We start from the raw sequence: 19,180 nt of genomic DNA on the forward strand, positions 1-19,180 counted from the left end.
GGAACAAATAACAAAGATCTTACTCCAGTTCTTACTCCCATCTAGGAAGGAGGCCACCTCGACATCATTAAAACAGCTGAGATTCTTAGCTCACTTTTCTGCTAAGACACTTAATACATAATTTCCTCAGGTTCAGGTATTTAAAAAGCTGAAAGAAATGAATATCTACAAATAAGTATTTTTCCTGGTGACATGAATTCTACCTATACCATATAAGTCATGTAAGATTTCACTCATTCTTCTTCTAAGGACTACATTTCTCTTCCAAAAGTCTGGAGCACTCTTAGCGCTCTCTCTCTCTCACTCACACTCACACACACACACACACACACACACACACTCACATGCACACACATACACGGTGATATTTTGTTAACAAATAAAACTTGCTTGAAGATCAGAGTGCGGAGCTAAGCCACTAGTCAGTCAGAGGCCAGGCAATGGTGGCACACACCTTTGAATCCAAGCACTCGGGAGGCAGAGACAGACAGATCTATATGAGTTCAAGGCCAGTCTAGGCTACGTGAGATAGATCCAGACTAAAAGAGAAACAGAGCCAGGTGAAGATGGCTCACACCTTTAATCCTAGTACTAGGAAGGTGGAGACAGGAAGAGATATGGCTGGGTGGAGAGAGGAATATAAGGTGGGAGGAGATAGGAGCTCGGTACACTCAGTCTGAGGATTCCTAGATCAGATCATCCATTTGGCCTTAGGATTCGGTAGGGAGTAAGAACTGCTCTGCTTCTCTGATCTTTCAACTTACACACCCTAATATTTGACTCCAGGTTTTATTATTAAGACCAATTAGAATTCACACTACACACACACACACACACACACACACACACACACACACCTGTGCACCCAGTTAAGTCTACTACTCTCAGCAATACCTGGTTGACTGAGGCTAAAAACTTCTTGCCTTCGAGAAGGAGAATATTGAGAAAGTAACATCAGGTCTTGTAAGGCCAAATACTAAAAGGAAAAAAGAAAGATGTCGAAGCTTTAACAAAATCATACTTAAGTACTAGACCCATTATATAACCAAGGAGAAATCAGATGGACTTTTTAAAAAAAGAAGTATTTCAGAACCACAACCTTCTTTTCTGGATCCCTGGAACTCTCTTGCCTCTACCTCCCTACACACTGTAAGCTCCAGCTACATACAAGAACTACAGAGCTCTATAATTTTATATTCTGTAATGAAAAACTCCAATATCCTCTCCTTCTGTATAAACTGAGTTTCTTTCCTGCCTGATCATGCAGCTATTCAGTAACAAAGAAACATAGGGGGGCTTATAATGATTATAAACTGTTTGGCCTATTAACTCAGGCTTATTATTAGCTCTTACAACTTAAATTAACCCACAATTCTTGTCTATGTTTAGCCAACTGACTTAGTACCTTTTATCAGAGAGGCATCTCATCTTGCTTCTTCTTGTGTCTGGCTGGTGACTGACTCTATTTTTCCTCTTCCCAGAATTTTCTTAGTCTGGTTGCTACACCTATACTTCCTGTCTGGCTACTAACTAATCAGTATTTTATTAAACCAATATGACCGACAAATCTTTACAGTGTACAAGAGCAGTTTCCACAGCACTTCTGGAATTTTCTCTGTCCTCCCACACATACAGCTCTCAGCTATGGCACTTCCACCTGTGGCTTCTTCTGCCCCTACTCACCACACTATGAGGCCCACAAGAAAGGGACATTATCTTGCTCACTGCCAAACACAAAGGCAGAACCTAACACATAAAACACATAGCTATTGCTTTTTACTGAAAATCTACCTTCTCCCTGGCAAGCTTCTTTACTAAAGTATTCCAAAGCATTGTTCCTTCTGAGGAGCAGCCTAGGATTGGCACCGCTGCACTTGCCAGTATTAATTTAGCAGTGCTGTGTGTCTGCCTTTTCCATTAGACTATGCTGTCTTAGTCATAGCTCAACCCAATGCAACCAGCAGTTTACTGAGTGGCCAAATGAGTAGCTAACGCTTACGAATAATTAGTGCGTCAAAGAATCATCTTCCTATTTGTCTATAGCTTCTCTAGACAATGACAAAAACAATGGGTTCCAACCATTTTTAAAAAATATTTTTAAATTAGTAAACTAGCTGGGCATGTTGATACGCGCCTGGGTCTTAGCACTTAGAAGGTTGCTTGGGCAGGACAATTGAAAAGTCAAGTCTAACCTGGCCTACATAGCATGATCCTGTCTCAAAAACAAACAACCAAAATAATACAATAAATAAGGCCCTATGATCTTTTAGGAGGATAAGACATATACTGTTAAATTTTTCTTATTTACTTTGATTTGTAAATTTCTTTAACTTTTATGATTATGATTTGTTTCAGAATTATCAGTAATTCAAATGTCAACATACAAATAAGCACACTACCTTGGAGATGACAAACACTGCATGAGTGAGTGTGCCTTGGTCCTGCAATGTAAAGACTCACTAGTGTTTCTGTGTTATGGCCAGGAATGGTTTGTGAAGATTATGTATTTAGATGGCTACCACTGCATATTATGCTTGAGAGAACTGTACGTGTTTTATAAAAATTTAGCTAGCTTAGCTGAGTGTGGTGGAACAGGCCGGTGGTCTCCATTACTCAGGAAGCCGAGACAGGAGTACAGGATAAATCCAGGAGTTCAAAGCCATCCTGGGAAACATATGCACATAGCTGGTGCATACACAGGGCACTTTACTCTTGTATTTAATCACTTGAAATGAATTTTTTTTAAAAAAATGCCATTAGCATTTTTTAGGTAAACATTTAGGTAATGTTTACAATACCAACACTAGGATATTCTAGACCAGTGGTTCTCAACCTTCCTCATGTTGTGATGACCCAACCATAAAATTATTTTTGTTGCTACTTCATAACGGTAATCTTGCTATTATGAATCATAACATTAAAAAATCTATGCTTTCCAACAGTCTTAGGTGATCCCTGTCATTCAACCACAGGTTGAGAACCTGTTCAAGGTCCTAAAGAAGTCTATCTAAAGGCTTAGCTGTGCTAACTATTGCCTCAACTCTCTAAGTAAGGCAAAGGAAACTGAAGCTGCACACTTCTGGTACCTTTACGATGAGAGGAGGACTGCTGTTCAGGACTTTCGGGAGGCAGTCATCCGATTCCTCTGCAAATGGAGGCTGAACAGGGAACACATAAGCCTGTTGGATACAATCAGATACAAAAATGTAAAAGGAATTCTTTTCATGACCTTGTTATAATCAGTGAGCACTGACTGAGATTACAGAGAGACAAATACAGTCAAATCAACAGCTTCAGTGTTCTTTGCAAACGCACTGTTTAAGAAATGTTACTGTGGGGGCCGGAAAAACGGCTCAGCAGTAAAAGCACTGGCTGCTCTACAGAGGATCTTGGCATACTGCATGGATGTAAGTGTGCGTAACACCAGTCCCAGGGGACCAAATGCCCTCTTTCTGGCCTCCACAGACCCCAGGCACTCATAGGGGACACAGGTATACATGCATGCAAAACACACTCATATGTACAAAAAGTTTTAAATAAAAATAAATATATTTTTAACTGGGCAGTAGTGGTGTACACCTTTAATCCCAGCATCTGGGAGGCAGAGGCAGGCAGATCTCTGTGAGTTCGAGGCCAACTTGTTCTATGGAGTGAGTTCCAGGACGGGCTCCAAAGCTACAGAGAAACACTGTCTCAAAAAACCAAAACAAATAAAACAAAATAAATATAAAAAATAAATATATTTTCTAAAGTATCACTGTCCCAATTTTATCAAACTGACATCTATTAACAGAAATAAATTCCAGGAACAAAAACTCTGTGAAGTCACTGAAAATGACCAGAGATGGTAAGATCAAATAGGACACTTTTTTCTGTGACAAACACATCAGATGATTTAAAAAAAAAAAAAAAAATGGCAATCCTTCACTTAAAAAGATTTTTGTGGAACTAGAGATGGCTCAATAGTTAGGAGAACTGGATGCTCTTCCAGAGGACCCAGGTTCAATTCCCAGCACCCATAAGGCAGCTCACAACTGTCTACAGCACCAGTTCTAGGGGATCTGATATCCTAACACAGACAAAACTCCAATACACATGAAATAAAAATAAATTAATTTAAAACAAAAATTTTTGTGGAGCTGGAGAAATGGCTCAGCGGTTGGAAGCAATGGCTGCTCCTCTAGAGAACCGGGTTCAATTCTCATCCCCCACATGGCAACCCATAACTATCTATAACTCCAGTTTCATGGTATCCATAGCAACAGACATGCATGTGGTACACATAAATGAATGCAGGCAAAATACCCATACAAATACAACAAATTTTTAAAAAATATTTTTGTGAGAATTGTCCAGATTAATTCAATTTTCAGAATTTCTTAATAAATTTCAAGATGTTTTTCAAAAAGTAAATATTGTATAACTGCATACTTAAACGTTGATAGTATCTATTTCAATAGCACATAAAATTAATTTAAAATCTAGTCCCAACTCGTACTCAAAATAACCAGGAAAAAAGCCAGGCTTTAAGTAGAGCATAGCAAATACTATCCTGTTTAAGTCCAGTTACTCTGTGAGCACCAACTCTGTTCCTTAGAAACAGAGAATAAATGACGAAACCGAAACCAGCTAAGGAACATGGCTCTGAGCAGTCATATGCTGGAAGCACAACTTCCTATACTCTGAAACACAACATTATTAACAAAAAACAAATACTGACCTCTGTGGCATAGATTTTGAAGAGTATCCATGAGATGTACCAAGTCATCAAGAGGAAGACACCACAGAGCCAAACATGGTAGAGTAACGAGACATTAAGGAGGCCGCCTATGGTGTCAAGAGGCCTGTGAGCCTGCCTATGAAAACAGTAAGTACGATTAACTCCCACGGCAAAGACAAGGACTCCATACTGAGAAACACAACCTATTTGCTGGTACCCTTCTAGAGCTATTTCCCTAACATTCCCTCAGAGGTATGTAGGGGAGCCATAGGGAAAATGCTGGCAGGAACTAGTCTTGCAGGTCCCTGAGTTCTAAATCTGCAGTACCATTTACTATGGAAGTCAGAGCCATGTCTATAAGCCTATTTACCACAGGCAGAAACTTATTAATGCTAATTCATGGCTTGATTCTTTAACCCATTACATGTCTGGGGAGCAGGGTATAACAAGAGGATCTGAAGGTCAAGGCCACCATAGTCTCAGAAACTGGTGACTTGTGGATCAGATATCAGCTCCATGTATATGGCATATAAACAGTTTCAGAATATTGCACACGTTACAAAAACAATGATCTGTTTTTTAAAAGACTTTAGGAACTATTAGAATGCTACAAATCCTTAAATGATTTAGTTAGTACTGCTACAAATCCTATAATCACAAAACTAGCAATTGTACAAAAACAGGATTTGAATCTGACCACAACCTACACACTGCTGTTAGATAAACCGCCACCTATAACCATATGTTCATCTCCATTTTCCTTATCCATACAACAGAGTATAATGCCTTCATTCAGACTCTTCAGGCGCTCACAAGATTTCGTCACTTATAACAGGAATGACCACCCAGTGCTTGGTATTCGTGCAGAAGGCCAATACATGACAGAATTATGTTTAGCTTCTAAGTAAATACTGACTGAGGAGGGTCTGACTTGCATGAAAGAATATTAGGTGATTGGCCATAAGTTTTTTTTGAGTGAAAGAACAAAAACTTAAATTTCTATCAAATATTGATTTCCTCTTTCCAGTTGACTCAGGCTGCACAGAAGGCTAACCGAATAAATGGCCTGTGCATTTGGTCTCTCACCTAGTAACTAAGCAGAGGACAAAACTAAATTTTACCAAGGAACTTTTAAAAATAATTAAAATCTGGGGATGGAGAGACAGCTCAATGGTTAAGAATACTGGCTGGGCCGGGCGGTGGTGGCGCACGCCTTTAATCCCAGCACTTGGGAGGCAGAGGCAGGCGGATCTCTGTGAGTTCGAGACCAGCCTGGTCTACAAGAGCTAGCTCCAGGACAGGCTCTAAAGCTGCAGAGAAACCCTGTCTTGAAAAACCAAAAAAAAAAAAAAAAAAAAAAGAATACTGGCTGCTCTTCTAGAGAAGGTCCTGAGTTTAGGTCCCAGCACCCACATGGTGGCTCACAGCCATCTACAATAGGATCTGATGCCCTCTTCTGGTGTGCAGAACATTCATAAATTATAAAAAGAATATAAAAAAATTTAAAAATTATTTTTTTAAATTGAAATGTACAGTACCTCTAAAATTTCGAGATATGTCAAAATCCCAACTCTCTAAACTCGAACCTAGTGAATTCCACATATGATACAAGTCTCACAGTGAAGTAACCAAAATCAAAAGTACGCACAGAGAGGAAACTGATTCTATCCAGCAATGACAAGGTCTGTTTTCTTTATGTTTTCTTTATGGTCTGTTTATTTGAAACAGGATCTCCCTGTATACCCCAGTCTGACCTCAAACTCATGGTCCTCCTGCCTCAGCCCCGACAGACCTGGGGTCGCAGGTACGCACCTCCACCCACAGATAACCCCTTCAGCTGTGGGCAAAGCATGCGTGAGGTAACTAAACAGTGCGCTCCAGCGCTCCCTCGGCTGCCGCCTTGCTCAGTTACGGTCGTGTTGTAGGCAAAGTGAAAGAATGAAACATTACTAGTGTCTAACTTTTTTCCATATTTATTTGACGATTAACCATCGTTATGTCATTAAAAGTTCTGAGAGAGCCGGTAGTAGGGCTCAGTGGGTAAAGGCATCACTACCAAGTCTGACACCCGAGTTTCATCCCCAGACCCCACATGGTAAAAGGAGGACAGAACTCCCACAAGATGCCTCTGATGGGCACACATACTCACATTAAGTAAATAAATAAATATTTTAAAAAATTCTATGAGAAAAAATTGCATTTATTTGTTTATTTATTTACTTACTTGTGATTTTTTTTGAGACAAGATTTCTCTGTGTAGCCCTGGCTGACCTGACACTTGCTCTGTATATCAGGCTGGTCTCAAACTCACAGAGATTCGCCTGCCTCTGCCTCTGAAAAGCTGGGATTAAAGGCAAGCACCACCACTGCCCAGTTTAAAAAAAAAAATCCATTTATTTTTTAAATAAATCATAGACAGGATGAACAGGGTAAATTTTATGACGTATAATAAATGACAAAGACAGACATGGGCCACACAACTCAGAAAGCCCACTTCCCTTCAATTTGAAAGATTCCTAACAGCAGCAGCAGCAAAATGGGTGGCTATTTCTTAAGTCTGGGAGCGAGTCTGAGTGAGTGCAGAAGGACAGGAGTATTCTTTTGGTTTGGGGATCTTGAGACAAGATGTCACTATGTAGCCTTAGCTGGCCTAAAACTCACTATGTAGACCAGACTGGCCTCAAATTCATAGAGATCTGCTTGTCTCTGCTCCAGAGTCCTGGGATTAAAGCTATGGGTTATATCCTTAAACTATGGGAGCCACATGCATTGAAAAATAAATGCAATTTTTTTTTTTATCTGAGAACTGTATGCGTGTATAAATTCATGAATCTTGCTCTGTGTAATAAGCTGGCCTGGAACTCACAGAGATCCGCCTGCCTCTGCCTCCGAAGTGCTGGGATTAAAGGCGTACGCCATCACTGCCTGGCTAAAAAATGCATTTATTTTTTAAGAAATTATAGATATGATAGGCAGTAGTCTCACTGTGTTGATATGGATGCATGACTCAGAAATTTTATGAAAATTAATGATTTAATTTTCAAACATACATTGGAAAGATTAGGTAACTTCTAGCATCTTTAGGGGGTTATAGTGAAGCGGGTAAGCCCAATGGCGCACAATATATGGCACTAAATACCCAAACTTAAGTATGAGGAGCTGAGACATCTAGAACAGGAGAGACTGGTGGGGAAGCCAGGAAGGGTGCAGCGTCAAGCTAAGCTTAGCCTTCACCTGACCCCACAGTGGCTGCTAAGGGGTGTGAGCAGTAGTGTGGAGTTTCCAGCCTCCAAACAGGACAGGGCATGAGCCAGCACCTAGTTACATCAAGCACCTACCGCTTTTCTGCTGTTTTTTATTTCAATTTAAAGAAAAAAATTAAAGGATAAACCTAAACAAAACATCTAGAAAGTAGCAACATTTAAAAGGAAGGAAACAGAGGTAAAATTAACTTGGCTTACTCATCTATGTGAAGGTCCATAGCAGTGCTAATCCAAGCTTTGGGAATATGGCCTGCAGAGAACAACACCAAGACAGGAACATGAGAAGTAAGAATAACAACTCTTCAGCGTGCTTTAGACTACGAGGTTCAAGTACACAAGGAGACCTCAGTTAAAATGTTAGGTTGTCTGATTAGAAATGGAGAGTTAAAGAGAATTAATTCCTAAATACTGGAAGTCCTTCCACTGTACAACTGTTAAGATATTCAAGTCTTAGTCACCATGGTTATTAAAAACAAAGAAAGGCAAGACAACTGTGACGGACTATATGTAGCACTTCCAACTCTTCAGTACACGATACATGTAGCTAACAGATGCACGCATGAACCGTGACCAATCCATCACCCCATCCCAGATCCACAGGTGAGCAGTCACTTGTCCCTGTCTCTCACTCACACAGAGCAAAATGTGTAGCTGCGTTGCTTCTGAGCTGGTGAGTGGCTCAGCAGGTAAGAGCTCGGCACCAGAACCCACGCGACAGGAGACAACCAACTCTTGCAAGCTGTCCTCTGACCCTGCCATGTTTACTGTCTTTAGCCGTGCAGCACAGAGCTGTTGGCTGACCACTGTGCAACAGATCTCTAGAACTGTCTCACCGCACGCATGCCTGAACACTTCACCCTCAACAGCCCCTCCCCGTCCCCCAGCTTTCGGCCTTCAGTCCACTGTCCCATCCTAGCTGCCTTGTGCAGCATCTGGTTCTCTGAGGCGAACACAACAGCGAACAGCTTATGTTGTTTTGCAACATAAGAGATTTCTCTGTTTAATGAGTATTTTACATGTATATATCACATTTCCTTCAATAAAAATTCCCTTAATTGATCAAGCACAACTATAAAAAATACTAATTCATTAAAGAGTAACTTTGCAACTGACATTTTCTACACTGAGCTAATAATATACTATATTAGAAGGTAGAAATTCTTACCAAAAAAATAATACACAATGCAGAAATTTCTGACCACAAACAGGGATTCCACACAGCTATGTTTAATTAGTAAGAGGAGAGATCTTCTGAAGCGCAAAAATTTATACTGCTGTGGAAAACAAGAAAAAAGTCAAAGGGCACATTCAGTATCATCCTGGGGGGACACTCTAGCAGAGGCAGAAGCTGAAACACAATCATTAAGAGCGAGGGTTGCAGCTAGATGGTACAGGAGCATGCCTGTACTCAGAAAGAATTAAATCTGAACAAAAGAAACTATAACTGGGAGCCCATGAGATAGTTCAGTGAATAAAGTCGCCTCCTGCCAAGCCTGATGATCTGCATTTTAGGCCACAGGAGACCTATATGGTACAAGTTGTACACACACACACACACACACACACACACACACACACACACACACAGAGAGAGAGAAATAAAAATGTAATTTAGAACCTAAAGACCCACAATAATCGTGTAATAAGACAAAACTATTCTAATGTTTAAATAGTTAATTTTTACACTCCATAACTAAGATCAGAAATAAAAACACTGACAATATCAAGTAAATGACTAAAGTATCTCACCACCCTTTAGAGGCAGAGAGGAAAAGGAATGGGCCTGTCTTCTTGTTTCCTATCAGTTCACCCTGCTCTGATCACCAAGTCAACATGCACAAGACAAGACCACTGTGCATGAGCAATGTTCTCAGACAGTGAAAAGCCTAAGCCAGCGTGCTTTTTCGCCTCAGCCTTTCAGGGAAGGAAACTTATCACAATAAAAACGAAGGCACAAATCTGACTGATGAGAGGACAGCTCCAGTCACCCAGATCCATCATTTCAACTGTTATCACCCTATCTTCGCCTCTCTGACCCCACTGCCCTGCTACCCTCAAAAAACAGTGCCCATCCAGGCAGACAGCTACACACTTGTAGCTGCAAGAGATGTCCCAAATATAAATTTTGGCTAAATATTAAGATTTTAAAGCTAGGTATAGTAGTAGCACATGCCTGTCACTAGCACTTGGGGAGCTGAGGAAGAGTCAGAGCTCAGGACTAGCCTGGGCTATGCAGTGAAACCCTGTCTAAAGATATATATTCTTACAAAGTTACTGTGAAGTGAGAGTTTATTATTTCAGAATAAACTTTTGATCAAAAGAAATTATAAAAAGTCCTATAATTTAGCATTATATGGTAGAAACAATCATTTTCAGCATTGTCAACTATTAGCTGTGTACACTGCACATCTGTGACGTTAAGTAGACTTCACCCGGAGGTCCAGCAAGACGATCAGAAGAGTCTTATTTTCTCTGACACTTATGGAATTTTCTCAAGATGTTCTGGGTGCACCCCTACTTTTAAAATCCCTCTTCACAAATGTAAAGAGTTCCTAAAAAGGAAGCTTTTTCTTCCACACACAGCCTCAGGAAGGTAAGGCTCAGATCTTCTCACAGATGTGTTCTCAGGAGCTCCTGCTCACCCATGCAACAGGCATGCGACACGTTAGCTGAGAGAACCCTCGTACATGGTTCTCATGAACGAAATTTGCTTTAGCACACGACTGCTTTACACCTCACTTCTTTTCCACCAGTGAGGGAGCCAGTGAGAAGAGACTGGGTCTAAAGTTAATTCCAGTGCCCAGGCCTCACAGCCAGGGCCAAAATGAAATGCATAAAAACACAAGCAGAAATAGCGGAAACACATGCCTCAGCTCCAGGCTGTAATCCTATAGGTGAGGCTTTTGTTTTTTAAAACTTCTGTGTATGTGTCTGTCAGTCTGTCCATCTCTCTGCAAGCAGCCATGTGTCCAAATGCACATTTGGAGGTTAGAAGACAACTTTTGCAAGCTGGTCCACTGTGGGATCCAGAGAGTCAGTGCAGATCATAAGATTTGTGCGCCAAGTACTTTTGCCTGCTGAGTATCTCACCTGCTTCAGATTAAATTTTTTAAAAAAACCTAGTGAATGAGCAGGAAAAATGGCTTAGTCAGTCACTTGTTTGTCATCCAAGCCTCAGGGCCTGGGTTCAGATCCCCACACTCATGCAGAGTCACAAGTGGCAGTGTGTGCCTATGGGCTTAGCATGACACAGGCCAAGACAGGAGGGTCCCTGCAGCTCAGGAGCAGCTACTCTGCCATGTTAATACATTCTGGATTAAGTGGGGATCTTGTCTTGAAATCCAAAGTGAAAATCAATTGAGGAAGACATCCATCTTCAATCTCTAGCCTCAACACATGCAAGTGAGCAAGCATACACAGCATGCATTTGTGCAACACACTCACACCCGAACTGAAGCAGTCTTACTACACCACTCAAACCAGATGAAAGAGTTGTATCTACACATCTATACCTTATTCTAAAAGGGTCTTAAATCACTTGCACATCCCTAAGCAGATGGCTACACAAAGCCCTTCACATGAATGTTGTCATCCTCCTCCAGCCTGCTGGACCACAGCAAGTGTTACCATGACCAGGAAAGGCAAGAGCGAGAGCAGCATGCTCAGAGTGGCAGCAGGAAAGGGTGGCTGGAGCTCTCAAAAACACATCAAAGTCTCACGGACACAAAGGTCTTCCAAACCGCCTTTTGAAGATTTTGGTGCTAAAGAGTGTGTGTGTGTGTGTGTGTGTGTGTGTGTGTGTGTGTGTGTGTGTGTGAGAGAGAGAAGACAGACGAGTCTGGGTGGGAACGGGTATTTGTGGAGGCAGAGGACCACCTCTGTATGCTGTACTGCTCACCCTGCACCCCAGGGTGGCTGACCTCTGAGCTTCAAACTGGGATCAGACACCTGTGCTACTGCACTCTCATGGGATCTGAACACGCAGTCAGGCAATTTTACCCACAGAGTTTTATTGACAAATTCCAGTTTTACTGATCAAATCTTGACTTAATCAGATGAAGTTGGCCATATGTATAGACAAAGAGACATTAGTATTATAGGTAAGGAAATGCTCAAATTATATCTTACCTGTATAATGGGAAACGGGAGATAATTCATGTTGTTAATGAAATACATAAGACTGTAGCTGTAGCCCATGAATGCTCCAGCCAGGAGGAAAAACAGGTGATGTTCATTCATGCAGGTTTGGGCAGCAGGGCTATCTAAACTGAGGGGAAAAGTTAAGCTATTAATTCAACAGTCAAAAACACATTATTGTTTTAAGGCTACTTGCCAGAAGGCAAGATTCCAAGTTAATCACTTAAGAAATGCCTCAATTCTAACAAAATGACTCACTTTAGGTAAACAGAAACAAAAGATTAACAAAAGCATTTTCCCTTGACGCACGAGATCCTGACTATTGCTGTTTCCTTGGAAATCCGAGGTAAGAATGTGCACAACAGTCATGTTGCTTCCAAGGCAAGTTGACTTCATCCGCACGCACCTTCTGGAGGTGCTGGAGCTCTGGGCTTCTCATGGCTCTAACTGGGCATCCCTCTCTGGGCCTCTGGACAGTGTCTTTAAAGTTCCCGGGAAGATACGAAATCAGGGAGCACCACACTGGACCTTCTCCCATTATATTTATGTCTGCATCCATGACTATCATTCTCAACTCTCAAGCAGCCGACACTGTCCCTGAATCACTCCCAGAGACCCAACAGCACCTCACAGCCCCTTCCACATACAAATATCTTTAAAATTCGCTAATTTCCTGAAACATAAACTATCACTAACACTTCATACACAGAAAGAGGAACTTCTGTGAGAGCCTAGAAGGCAGAGCGCTATACTACTGATCTCCACAGGGCTCCTTTGACTTGGTAAGCAAGCACGGTTCCTAGAAAGAAGAAAAAACACTTACTATACCTCTCAGTTACAGTACAGGGAACCACGAGAAAACTGTACTGGCCCTTGGTGATGATGGCCGCACACCACGCCACCACCATTCCCATGGCAGCATGGATGAAGGAGTGCATGAGCTGCTGAGGGTGAAGGATCCTCCCTATCAGGGCCAGTCGGGAGCCGGGGATGGTGGGCACAACTGCAGAGAAAGCACAGCACCGTGGCTTTGTAACTACAGAACCTGAAGCTGGAGGAGCTTCACTCCCCTCTCACTGCGAACACCCAAGCAATGAAAATCCAGTACAGAAAACTCTTATGCTAACAACTCCAGCTTTTAAAAAAATGAAATAAAAAGAGGCACACATACAAGAAAAACCAGGGAATCTAGAGATGAGGACTTAAAGAGACATAATTAACATTTTCCATTTTTCTTGTTTTTGTTGTTGTTTTATAGACAGGGGTCTCGTGTTGCCCAGACTGGCCTCACACCACCTGCAGAGTGGAGGATGTATCTGAACTACTGATATCCAACCTTGCCTGTCTCCTGATTACTGATGTGTACCCATACATATGGCCTTTTCACTTCTTTAAATTAATATTCCCAACTAACTAATATAATGCTATTTCTGACATTTTCCTAAAAAATAATTTAGAAGATAGCTCCAAATTGCCTTTATTTCAGCATTTGAAATTCACTATAGAGTTCATCTCTGAAAAATAAGCCACAAAGACAAAAATCACAATGGTGAATGTGAATCAAATGCTTATAGTTATTACAAATTATTTATTTGCAAGGAGGTCTATGTAGAGGTTAAAGCCGGCCCTCTCCTTTCCCCACTAAGCCTGCTCACAAGCTTCTATATGGGGATTTCAAAAGGCTCTCTGGTGCCCTGGAGGACAACTGTGGGAATGTCTAGGCTGCCCGGCACAGACACACGATAATCTTCTAGTATACCCAAAGAAAAGAGGTGCTGCAGATGCTGTGTGGGCAAGAACCAAGTGTAAAGAAAGGGCTCCAACACTCGGCATTTTAGGGAGGAAGCTGCCATCCTCTCCTCTCCCCACTAAAATTGCCCTGAGAGCCAACTATGTGACCGACTTCCTGCTGCGACAAACCCCATCATGTCACTCAACGTTCTTTCAAGTTCCATCTTCTCCCTAGAAAATCATTTTTCTTCTTTGTCGTCTGCTTAATACAACTCCTCCTTCAAAGTCTGGTCCAGCCATTGGCTCCTCTAGGCCGCTCCCATGCTGGGTCAAAGATGGCCCCCGGGACTCTGTCATACCTGCCAGTGTACCTGTGAGCAAATACACTTCACAGATATGGAGCAAGCTGGGAGCACAAGATGCTTGGCTCACAGTACAAGCATAAGCCTACTCCTACAGGACATGCCAACACGACCAGTGAGGCCTTGAAACACAAGTGCACACCTTTGACCCAGCACAGCAGGCAGATCTCTGAGTTTGTAGCCAGCCTGGTCTACAGAGCAAGTTCCAGGACAGCCAGGGCTACACAGAGAAACCTGGTGTCAAAAAATAAAATAAAATAAAATACTAACTTGAGCGCCCTCACCTGGCCCACCTACATACAGAAGATGACCCAGGAGCATAGGAGAGAGTGTGAGAACACAGCCCATCAGCCAGGGAGCTCTGAACAGGATTAGAATGGACAGAGACCCAGTCAGCAAGAAACACTACGGAAGCAAAGAAAAACAGTAGGCTGCAACACCCAGTCAGGACTTCAAATTTTACATACTGCTTTTTTTTTTAATATAGAACTTTCTTTCTAATACTAAAAGCTAAAATGAGAGGGAAAATGTCATGGAAAACAAATAAATAAATAATCTGAATAACCTCAAGTGACAAATTCAGGAGTCTAAAAAGGTACGAAAGGAGTAAACTGAGTAAAAAATGCCCTGGAATCCAGGATTCCACCAAGGCAAAGCCCATTTTTTTTTAAAAAAATAAATATTATAAAACTACAGACTTTGTTATTTGGTGGGGGTAGGGAGTGGAGGAAGAAAGAACCTCACAAAGCCAGTGACATATGCTTGTAATCCTAGTATCCAGGAGGTTGAGGCAGGAAGATTACAAATTTGAGGTCAGCCCAGATTTGATTCTGTACCCCATAAGGAATTATTTCATAATTCATTTGCTAACTCAGAGCTTTAACACTGTTAACTATTAAAAGGGTTACATCTATTTTTCAATGTGGTAAAAAGTAAAATCTATGATTTAAATCCTTTATAAATACCCAGTTTTGAGACATGAGGACACTCACCCTGCTGGCAAGCAGCCCAGCACCACCTCCTGACCCTTCCATCCTCCCAACAAACCTTACCCAGTGGCCAATGACCTTTCGCCTGTGGCCCCTGGTGCCACTACTCCACTCTGTCTTTATGACTCTGCCCAGTGTCTATACCTGACTTCTGTAAGCAGACTCACACAATGTCTCTCATAAAAGCCCTAAATGTATCTTCAAAAGAGAAACACCAAGATAATAGTGTCACACTTAAGAAATAACAGAACATGACTATGAACACATTGTTGAAATTCTGCCCTGTAGAATAAATTATTTTTGTTTTGTTTTGAGACAATGTCTTAGCATCTAACCTAGACAACTGTCTAACCCACCGCATGGCTACAGCTGGCCTCAAACTTGTGGTGACCCTCCTTCACACCTTCTTAGTGCTAGGACTGCAAGCACATGCCATACCCCTGATGTTCAAACTTTTAAAAAGATTAAAATTCGGAAACCTACCTGTATAGAACTCCACATTGAAGATACTTATTATTATAATTACCACTGATAGCAGCAGGAGGTAGAAGATGACACGGGAACTACATAAGTCATTGAACGAATCTAGAAGACAAGAAATGAATTAGTGCAGCCCATTCGGTTTTACAGTTCTGTCAGTGCATAGCAATACAACAAGAGCTCGAAATACAACTAGTGCTTTTAACTTTGTGTGTGCAGAAGTCTGTGTGAACATATGTGTACCTGTGATGCTTGTGTACCTGTGCACACAGCACAGGACAGAGAGCATGAACCCTCAGAGCTGGGGTTCCAGGCACCTATTAGACACCACCCTGGTCCCCATGACTACCCAGCAAGCACCCTTCACCACTGAGCCATCTCAGCAGAATCCGCAACTATAGTCTTAACATTAAAAGCCTGCCTTTTTTTGTTGTTTTTTTAAAGCATTTATTTGTACACTGCTGACATGTCCAATAGGACACAAAAACTCCAAAGGGAGTTATTTAGACTTTGTTCTGGGTACTGGAAAAAAATGGTATTAGAATTTCTTTTAAATAACACAGATGTCAGTAACAGAGAAAACACAACCATATGCAAACATCTCACCACGAAGAAACTACACAGCAACATACCAAGTTTCTTTTCAAAATGTAAACAGAATTTTTAAACTCTACTTAGTAAATGCAATTAGTGCCTACAGCTAAAGTCAAAGTAACATGGGAACGGTGTAATTTAAAAGTCATCTAAAGGGCTAAATAACAAAGACCAGCGATGTCCCCATGAAAACCAAAACACTCGCATTTGAGAGAAACCCAGCAACCAACGTGCTTCCAAGTTCAAACTATGCATGTTACTGTCTAAAAATATGAACAAAAGAAAGAGACATGGGACATGTTTGCTGAACAGACTCACTTAATAAAGAAAGCAATTATTTTTCAAAGTAGAATTCAGAGACCAAGATTAACCGCAGCATTTCTTAGGCCTCCACAATTAATCAGCTGCCATGCACTAGCTCATGGGTTAGTTTCGTCAGTCCGATGTGCCCCAGCAAAGGCTGACACACATCAACAAAAGCATGGCTCTACCGATTAATAGCAATACCCCCAAAGGCCAAACAACACAATTCTAACTCCTTGATGGCTGGCAGTTTCTTAGAAGAGAAGAAAAAGAAATGAACATATTGTGGAAAAAAAATTCCCAAAGTAATTTGTGTTTTTTAATATTAGAGAATACTTTCAAGATTTCAAAACCTAGTCTGAAAATATTTATCTTTTAACTTTTTTGTTTTGTTTTGTTTTCAAGGCAAGGTTTCTCTATGTAACAGCTCTGGCTGTCCTAGAACTCGCTTTGTAGGCCAGGCTGGCCTCAAATCCACAGAGATCTGCCTGCTTCTGCCTCCTGAGTGCTGGGATTAAAAGTGTGTGCTATCACTGCCCAAATTAAATATTTTTGAAAACTATCTATTATGTCACAGCGAGAAAACAAATTTGAAGTCAGAGACTTCAGTCACTTACTAGCTGGATGTTGAACAGATCATTTTAGCCTGAACCTTAGCTTTGAATTCACAAAGCACATACAACACCACCTCATTAAGCGGAAATACAGGAAAGAGGTAACAAATGTAAGGTATTTAGGGCCTGGCACACAGTAATGGCTACGACTGATATTAAGTCAATAACTACATTTCAATGAACTCGCTGATTGCTTTAAATTATTTTTGTGTGGGCATGCTTGCTCATGCATGCACACCTGGAAGGCCATAGGGTGACACTAGGTCTCTTCCTCTGCTGTTTTGACCAAACCTCTCTCACTGAACCCAGAGCTCAGCAGCTGGCTAGGCTGGCCAGTGAGCTCCACCACAACGCTGGGGTTATGATGCATGACACACACCTGGCTTTATGTGTGTGCTGGGCACCTAAATTCAGGTCCTCACGCTTGAGCAGCAAGCACTTTATCCTCTCAGCCATTTTTCCGGCTCCCAAATGTCCTAATTTCATTTTACATCCAAAGACCCCAACAAACATTTCAGCCTGCTTCTACCTTCTCCCCTAAGTCTTCCCTGTCATTCTTTATCTGGGCCTCTCTATCTTTGTCGGCCACAATAAGAAGGCAGGATTCCTTAAATATCTATGTAGCTTCTGTCTTGTCACTCACTGCTTCTGAAATAGTTTCTCCAGATGAAGCCCAGGCTGACCCGGAACCCCAGTGTCTCCTGCTACTGCCTCCTAAGAGCTGAGTTCTAAGAATGTGCCACACACTTTTTTTAATCCCATCACTCAGGAGGCAGAGGCAGGTGGATGGATCTCTGTGAGTTTGAGGCCAGCCTGGTCTACAAGAGCTAGTTCCAGGACAGGCTCCAAAGCTATAGCTACACAGAGAAATCTCATCTCAAAAAAAAAAAAAAAAAAAAAAAAAAAGTACCACTAACCAGCTAGTTCTGACATTTTTTTTTAAAGACTCCAGGTCACAGTTTCTATCTACAATTTTAAATAGATGACAGGGACAGTACTCTTACTCTAAAAGATTAAAAAAAAAATCAATAAATTGTCAAAAGAAAAGACAAACAAAAATTAAGGAAGGGGGAATAGGGCTGGAGAGAGAGCTCAGCAGTTAAGAACACTTGCTGTTCTGCCAAAGGACCTGGGTTCAGTTCCCAGAACCCACATGGTGGCTCACAACCATCTGCTACTCCAGCTTCAGGAGATCCACAGGCACCAGGCGTGCATGCGATGAACACAGATACATGCAGGTAAAATACTTACATGCATAAAAAATAAAAATACATCTTTTTAAAGGAAAAGACAAAGGGCAAGTCTTTGTGTGTAGTCTTTTACTTTTTCTCACTTTATGTCCCAGGCTGGCCTTGAATTCATATCGTCCTGCCTCTGCCTCCCAAGTGACACTGGGCCTACAGGTGTACACACTACCATAACTAGCTATTTATGTAGTCTTCTAATGAGCTTTGTTCAGTCATCATACAAAATCTGACACACTTATTTTTATATAACAAAATGCAGTTTATGTTATTCAGGGCGTGCCTTTACCTTATCTAAAAGTGAATGTCTTGATGGATCAACAATACATAAGCAGTAACCAGAGTCCGTCCCCGTCCCCCCTGTCCTCCCCCCTCGTGTCCCGTGTCCCCCCCCTTACCTGACAGCCACTGTATAGGATGGAACACATCAACGCTGGTGAAGATTATAAAGGCTGTGGTACAGACGGGCAGAAGCAACACCGACCAAATGATACTTCTAACTATCCTCCAACCCAAAACCTACAATTGAACAGAACTCCTCAATCATCAAGTCCGTTACATTAATGAGCTATGCAAAGCCTGCCTTTTCATATAGGTTACTAACGTTAACCACTACTATTTATATCCAAATCATAGTCCACTCTGTAATGTCACACAACACTATTGAACCGTGGACTGTCAGGAACAGAGTCAAGTGTAACACCAAGTGCATTTAAGGTGAGGGTGAAATCATCTTTCTTTTT

At 41.5% G+C, this 19,180-nt stretch overlaps 1 protein-coding gene across 5 annotated transcripts in view; it reads right to left on the minus strand.

Moving 5' to 3' along the window:
* Window positions 1-19,180, minus strand: part of Ndc1 (NDC1 transmembrane nucleoporin) — a 65,827-nt gene that overhangs the window by 45,851 nt on the left and 796 nt on the right. For 4 of the 5 annotated variants that reach the window (XM_038334901.1, XM_038334897.1, XM_038334898.1 and 1 more), the window contains exons 2-10: window positions 18,836-18,956; window positions 15,686-15,787; window positions 12,949-13,123; window positions 12,112-12,250; window positions 9,149-9,257; window positions 8,182-8,233; window positions 4,721-4,856; window positions 3,087-3,179; window positions 895-976 (exon numbers count right to left, since the gene is read on the minus strand). In XM_038334901.1, coding sequence (XP_038190829.1) covers window positions 895-976; window positions 3,087-3,179; window positions 4,721-4,856; window positions 8,182-8,233; window positions 9,149-9,257; window positions 12,112-12,250; window positions 12,949-13,123; window positions 15,686-15,787; window positions 18,836-18,956 — 1,009 coding nt within the window. The remainder of the gene's footprint in view (window positions 1-894; window positions 977-3,086; window positions 3,180-4,720; window positions 4,857-8,181; window positions 8,234-9,148; window positions 9,258-12,111; window positions 12,251-12,948; window positions 13,124-15,685; window positions 15,788-18,835; window positions 18,957-19,180) is intronic. The other variant, XM_038334899.1, reaches the window with a different exon arrangement.

Source organism: Arvicola amphibius, chromosome 6, assembly GCF_903992535.2.
Source record: "Arvicola amphibius chromosome 6, mArvAmp1.2, whole genome shotgun sequence".
Taxonomy (NCBI): Eukaryota; Metazoa; Chordata; class Mammalia; order Rodentia; family Cricetidae; genus Arvicola; species Arvicola amphibius.